General features: G+C 35.3%; 1 protein-coding gene across 1 annotated transcript; it reads right to left on the reverse strand.

The window, feature by feature from the left end:
• Nucleotides 1-2,152: 2,152 nt before the first annotated feature.
• Nucleotides 2,153-6,151, reverse strand: LOC107806210 (heavy metal-associated isoprenylated plant protein 26-like). Its single transcript, XM_075218811.1, has 3 exons — nt 5,706-6,151; nt 4,623-4,659; nt 2,153-2,550 (listed from the first exon to the last, which is right to left on the reverse strand). The coding sequence occupies exons 1-3, from the start codon at nt 5,985-5,987 to the stop codon at nt 2,246-2,248; spliced, it is 624 nt and encodes a 207-aa protein (XP_075074912.1). The 5' UTR covers nt 5,988-6,151; the 3' UTR covers nt 2,153-2,245.
• Between the last annotated feature and the right edge of the window lie 349 nt (nt 6,152-6,500).

Here is a 6,500-nt window from a genome sequence, read left to right on the forward strand (position 1 = left end):
TCTCGCCTATCAACCGGAACCGCCAAAATATCAACTTCGTCAATTTAAGTCTAAATCTTCTCTACAACTCCAAAACCCATTCCGATCGCGCTCCTAAGTCACAATTCACCTCCCGAAGCTAACCAAACCATCATAACTCACTTCCGAGCCTTCTAACACATAAGTCAACATCCAGTTGACTTTTCCAACTTAAGCCTTATTAAAAGAGACTAAGTGTCTCATTTCTTACCAAATCCTCTCCGAACTCGAACTAATCAACCCGATCACATAAAACACGGATAACGAAGCGTAAAGAAGTTAAAATAGGAAAAATCGGAGCGGTAACTCATGAGACGACTGGTCGGGTCATCACATTCCCCCTATTTATAAGAGACATAAATTCTCCGAGCATGAAACCCAATAGTCTCCATTCGAATCTGATGAGGCACAAAACATTTCAGTTTCCCAGAAACGTGTGTCATAATGGTGTTAATCACTAACCGGCGCTTTAGTGCCAATCAACGTTTCGGTTCCAAAATCGCTGCAACGGTCCGCAGGACTAAGAGAACCCCACTATTTCGTTAAAAAACCCCAGAACGCGATCAAGGAACGGAAAGTCATAGGTCATATTTCTCTCGACTTAGTAACGCGCATGATCCGTCTGTCGAGGCCGGCATAGGACGACCCTGACAGACGGAAGGACTAACTATATTGGTCAAAATTTGACCACCACGACCAGGTTGCCCTAACACCCCGCTTCAACGACTGTTGCGAAAGACAATGGAGCCCGCTCCATTTCTCCTCTGAGACATCCGACAAACCGAAAAGAGTAACACCAAAGAGTCATGACCAGGATGTACCATTGACCAGAAAGTGTCGAGTTACATAAAGAGTAAACGGACTATGACTATACATAGCGAAGGAAGGCTTTCAGTCGGGGGGGGGGGGAATTTTCTCTATTCTCTCAAAAAGAGAGATAAAAAATTCATTTATGGTACTTGAAAACCAAAAGGAAACATTTGTAATCCTCCTTCCTCATCCCTTGACGAAGAAGACAATGTTGAATCGTAATAAGATCGTTATATTTCCTTCGTCCCACATGCAATTATTCCTATTAAATTTTTCGGTCTGAAATTAATTAAGTTTGACTATGATTTACCCCTTCTTCTTTGATTGATTTGTTCAGAAAGTTTTAACATCTTTTTGAATCAAACACTTACCATATAACATCTCCAATTCTCCATTATGCGGAATAAATGAAGAGTACTTTTTATTCCACTAAGATTTTCACTATGTAGCTTAGAATACTATGTATTACGAAATAACCTTAGTATCAAACTGAAAATATCCTCTTAGTTCTCTTTTAACATAAACAGTTGATAGTTAGTTATCCATCACTAAAAGGGTGATGGTAAGATATTCTACGGCATGTATCAATTAAATATATCCAATAAAATAAAAGATCTAACACAAGAAAAGAGGAAAAAACTTTTTAAAAAAATGGAGGACATAGAAAATTCATAGTCCATCACTTTTTGCTTTCCAACCCAAATTTCCACTTGATATGTACAAAGAGACCATCTCAAAGTAGGTAGATACTGCTTCTTTATCTTTACAAAAAGCAACAATCTGAAAGCAAACAGTAATAGAACCCCAAATGTACATGCAATTCAACTTTGGACACCTAAAAAGTCGACCACAACAGTGTCACCAATTACTTATGTCAATGGAAGCAACAATTGTTAAGGGAAAGTTTAAGGGAACGGTTTGTTTCATTGTTTATTTTGATAGCCGGCATACATGCATTATATACTGATTATATATAATTATACACATATTATATACAAATTATTCAAATATTATATATATTCATCGGCTATTTTTAATTTAAGTAATTGAATGTCTGTTATTTAAGTTAAATCTTCAAAGTTTAATAACACAAAAACCACAATTCAAACTAATTAAACCTTCCTTACTCTATAGTCTATGCAATCTATGGTAAACAAATGAAAACAAAAATTTGGAAACAACAAATCCAGCATAGTCTGATTCCATTCCTTCTTTCCAGTTTTCACAACAGGATATTAATTGATTTAACAACATAACACGACCACATCCCCCCACCCACCCCCACAAACATCCAAAAAAAGCACTATGATTTCAAAACTTAAAGTGAAAACTTCACAAAAGCAATTCAAATTTAACAATAACGAGTACTATGGTACAAGGTTCATAATGTAATAACATAATAGCATGAATATTAAGTTCACATGACCACACATGCTGCAGGATTTTCATCACTAAAGGCAGTGGTATAACGAACTTCAGTAGAACTGGCACGTTGGAGCTGGTTACTTTGATAATCATCAACTCTCCTCACGTACCCAGCTGGAGCCTTCTTATCGTAGACGCCCTGCGCGTAGGGATGAGCTACAACGTCGTATGGAACATAGGGCCAAATCTCGGCCTTCTTACCTGTGCGATGAGCCACACGGGCCACAACTTTCTCTGGATCGACATAGCCCACTACTGTTAGCTTGTGTTGTTTGGGTTCAAGGTGTGAGCGACTGGCTGTAGTGGGCACGCGGAGAGGTAGAGGGCGACCTAAGAAGTATTGGGGAGAGGTGATCAGACAGGACATGGCGCGACTTAGGATTACTGAGGACATGGCCCTTGACAGGGAATTATGGAGGTCGAGCATTAAGGTTGTAGGTTAGGGGAAAGTTGTGAATATTTCTACAGCACAATAGAGTGAGACTAGCCAGTTAGGAGTTAGACTAAGAATGTCATTGGTCGTCTATTGATGCAGGGCTTTACCTGCTAGTTTTACTATACCAGCCATCTATTTCGTATTTCGTATTCTGTATTTCATATCTCTTATATTGCTGTTATTTTATTATGCATTTTTATGGTACTAATATATCGGCTCCTGTTGCTTTTTTTTGAGCCGAGGGTCTCCTGGAAACAGCCTCTCTACCCTTCGGGGTATGGGTAAGGTCTCCGTATATATTACACTTCCCAGATGCCACTTGTAGGATTATACTGGGTCGTTATTGTTGTTGTTGTTGTTGAATGTCTTGGTCTAACTAAATAGCAACTTATAGTCTACACTAGTTTGGCACATATATCTCTTCTGTTGAACCGAGGGTCTCCCGGAAACAGCCTCTCTACCCTTCCGGGTAGGGGTAAGGTCTGCGTACATCCTATCCTCCCCAGACCCCACTAGTGAAATTATACTGAGTATGTTGTTGTTGTAGTAGTTTGGCACATATCTTGAGCTTAACAAAAGGTATACAGATGTTTGCTTTAATTATGATTAATAGAAAGGGAGTTTAACCTCTATATTTTGATAATGTAAAATGAATCCCACACTGTCAGGTCACCTAAAGAAAATCAGAAATGCCTATTCATAACAAGTAGAATTAATTACATGAAAAAATAAGGCAAATACCATGCTACTATATGTTGAATTTATACTAATATTGTAAAGATTAATTACAACATCAGTGTACATCAATACTAGTTAAATGCATTGATTCGAAAGATAATATATAAAAGGCAAGGTGGTATTCAAGCAAACTATTATATATAGTGAATATAAAATGAAAAAACATACTAGCATTAGCCCCGATAAATGTGCATTGGTCCTAGCTAGTGGTGACAAAATGGTTAAAAGAAAACAGTTATTTACCCATATTAGATATTAAAAAATGAGTTGGATAATGATCTTTTTAAAAACGGATCAAATATGGATAAGAACTATATTATCCACTTAGAAAATAGAAAACCAAATGAATAACTAATGAGTTTAATTTTTACATTTATAAAGCCTCAAATTGAGGGTTTCTCAAGTTTAAGAGACTAAGAGCCCGTTTGGATGGGCTTGTTTTAAGTTACTTTTAAGCCAAAATAGCTTTTAAGCCATAAGTAAGGAATTCTAGTTTTTTGCCTTTGGCTTGTTTTTGTCATTTTAGCTTAAAAATAAGTGCTTAAAAGCACTATGTTACTTTATCCAAACACTACAAAATGACTTAAAATCGATTTTGGCTTAAAAGCACTTAAACAAGCCAATCCAAATGGACTCTAAGAATTCTCCCAAAGGTGATCATATTCAAGAAGCCATGGATAATATGGGTATCCATATTATCCGCCGATTAATCCGTTTTTTATCCGTATTAAATATGGGTCGGATCTAATAATTTATTCGTTTTTTGCATTATCCGTTTTCGACCCATCCATATCTGACCCGACCCGCTAGTCTGCCACCCCTACTCCTAGTTCAAGTGGGGATTATTTGCACCGTTATGGCCTTTTTTAAGGGCACCCTTTAAATTTTATTTCCATAACCTCGATAGACTAAAAAAATCCTTATAAGTAGTTGGAATTATTTATGGCAGACAAATTCAACCCACTAAATTAACGAGGACAAAATATAAACAGTGACATCAAAAAAACCATTAGTGCAAATGTCCCATTCAAAATTTGTAAGAACAGAATTAATAAGGTAGGTCTATGTAGCAAGTAGGATATGGCCAAGTCAAGATTTAAACGTCCTCATCAATTCAGTAGTGGTCCAAAGGCATTACTGAATCTGAACTACCCTTTCTGCAAAGCCTTTGAAACACACCACCCTTAAAGGAAACATTCTACTTTTGCTTTTGAAAAGTTGAGAAATACTCCCTATTGTTATCGAAAAAAGTTAAGAAATACTTTAAAAAGAAAACAAAAGGACAATAATAAAGGCAATAGATGACTATGATATTTCGTAGAAAAATGGTAGCGTTAGTTAAAGGACAAATTACTAGAAACAAGACAGAGAGCGTGCACATGGGAAAACCATCCCAGAATGACAAATCCTCAACTTTTTTTAGTTTGTCGTTCTACTAGCTGTTAGACCTTTGATAAATGAAAGCAGAGTAAAAGATATATATTGGGGACGGCATTATCTCAGGAATTAACTTATATACACGGAGTGTGTAAAAAATATTTTACAAGGTTTTTGTAATTGTACACAGGGTACCCTATTTCAGCTTTGTACCAGAATATCCTATCAGACAACGTGAAATAACTAGATATTGTGAACGTGAAGGGTTTAAATATGTACAAAATTTCATTAAAATTGCAAATATAATATTCCCTTCGTTTCAATTTATATGAAACCATTGTGAACGTGAAGGGTTTAAATATGTACAAGAAATGGCACGAATTAAAGAAAATAGGTTCACATAAATTAAAACGGAGGGAGTAAATATAAACTGATAATTTTAAATATATAATGAATTCAATAAGAAAAATCATAATAATTAAATTATAAAGCTAAAATTTAGATCCACTCTGCTAAGAGCAGAGTATAAACCAGCTCACAACATATTTTATAGGAGCACTCCACAATAATAGGCAAGCTTTTTCCGAAACCAGCTTTCATATTATGTAATAGTATATGTACTCTCTGTCATCATCTCGCCGTAACAACCAAAAATATCTATAATAAACGACACTATTATAGAGAGATTTGACTGTATTTCTTAACCTCCATCTTAAACCATATTATGAAAATAGGACCCGGAAAAGTGGTAAGTCATTTGTTCGTATAATTTCTGTTTATATTATATAGAAAACTCTATTATACAGTCTGATATTGGACTCTTTAATAGCTACAGCCTATAGCAACGTAGTGAATACAAGTTTATGCTAATTAATAAGTTTATTTGAAGAGTTAATCAAGCAAAAATACTTCCATTGGTAAGTTTTATTTGTTTATTCAGAACTTCAGATCTGACACAGATTTCAAGTATTAGAGGCAACAGGGACATATATAGCAGCAAATCCCCGAAAAACTCATACACGAAATAAGTCAATAACAAAGAAGTGAAGAAAACAGAGAAAAAGTAAGTAAGAATATTTGAATATATATAAATATTTACCTGCAACTGTTTGCGTCTCTTGTGCTTAGAGTGAGAACCAGTGGAACAATCAAACATATCAGAAATATGGTCAATAACACCCATTTTCCTCTTTCTGGTTTTTACTTCAACAAATTAGCTCTGCTTTATTTATGTGTTGAGAAATATACTGCTTATTGTGCGTGTGTATTGAGAGGAGTGGAGAAAAAAAGATAGTAGAAGAAGAGTAATGATTAATTGGAAGAAATATCCCACTTAACCTATCTTTATACTCCTTTGACGTCTGGCAAATGACAACGACTGATTACTGGCTTTTTTTGTCCCTTTTTATATACTGCTAATGCCAAGCAGCTGTACAAGTCATATTATTTTGGATTTTTAATGCTAACCAATTTAGGTGAACCTATTTTCTTTTTGGTCTGTTCCAAAAAGAATTATTCCTTTCTAGATTTGGAAATAATTTAGCTTAAACTTATAATTCTATCTTTAACGAGAAGCTTTTATAACTATACAAATACGTTGGCCCCTTTTTGACTTGTTTAGGACCACAAATTTCAAAAATCTTCATTTTTCTTAAATTCCGTGCCCAGTCAAACAGGTTCACATATATTGAAACGG

Source organism: Nicotiana tabacum, chromosome 7 (genome assembly GCF_000715075.1).
Source record: "Nicotiana tabacum cultivar K326 chromosome 7, ASM71507v2, whole genome shotgun sequence".
NCBI classification, from domain to species: domain Eukaryota; kingdom Viridiplantae; phylum Streptophyta; class Magnoliopsida; order Solanales; family Solanaceae; genus Nicotiana; species Nicotiana tabacum.

Excerpts from the sequence above, each read along its gene's own strand:
- LOC107806210 (XM_075218811.1), bottom strand. The coding sequence starts at position 5,987 with ATGGGTGTTATTGACCATATTTCTGATATGTTTGATTGTTCCACTGGT. Across the intron at positions 4,660-5,705 it reads TTACCAATGGAAGTATTTTT|GGAGTATTTCTCAACTTTTC; the intron begins GCTTGATTAACT and ends CGATAACAATAG. Across the intron at positions 2,551-4,622 it reads TTCAAAAGCAAAAGTAGAAT|CCAGTCGCTCACACCTTGAA; the intron begins GTTTCCTTTAAG and ends TGCCCACTACAG.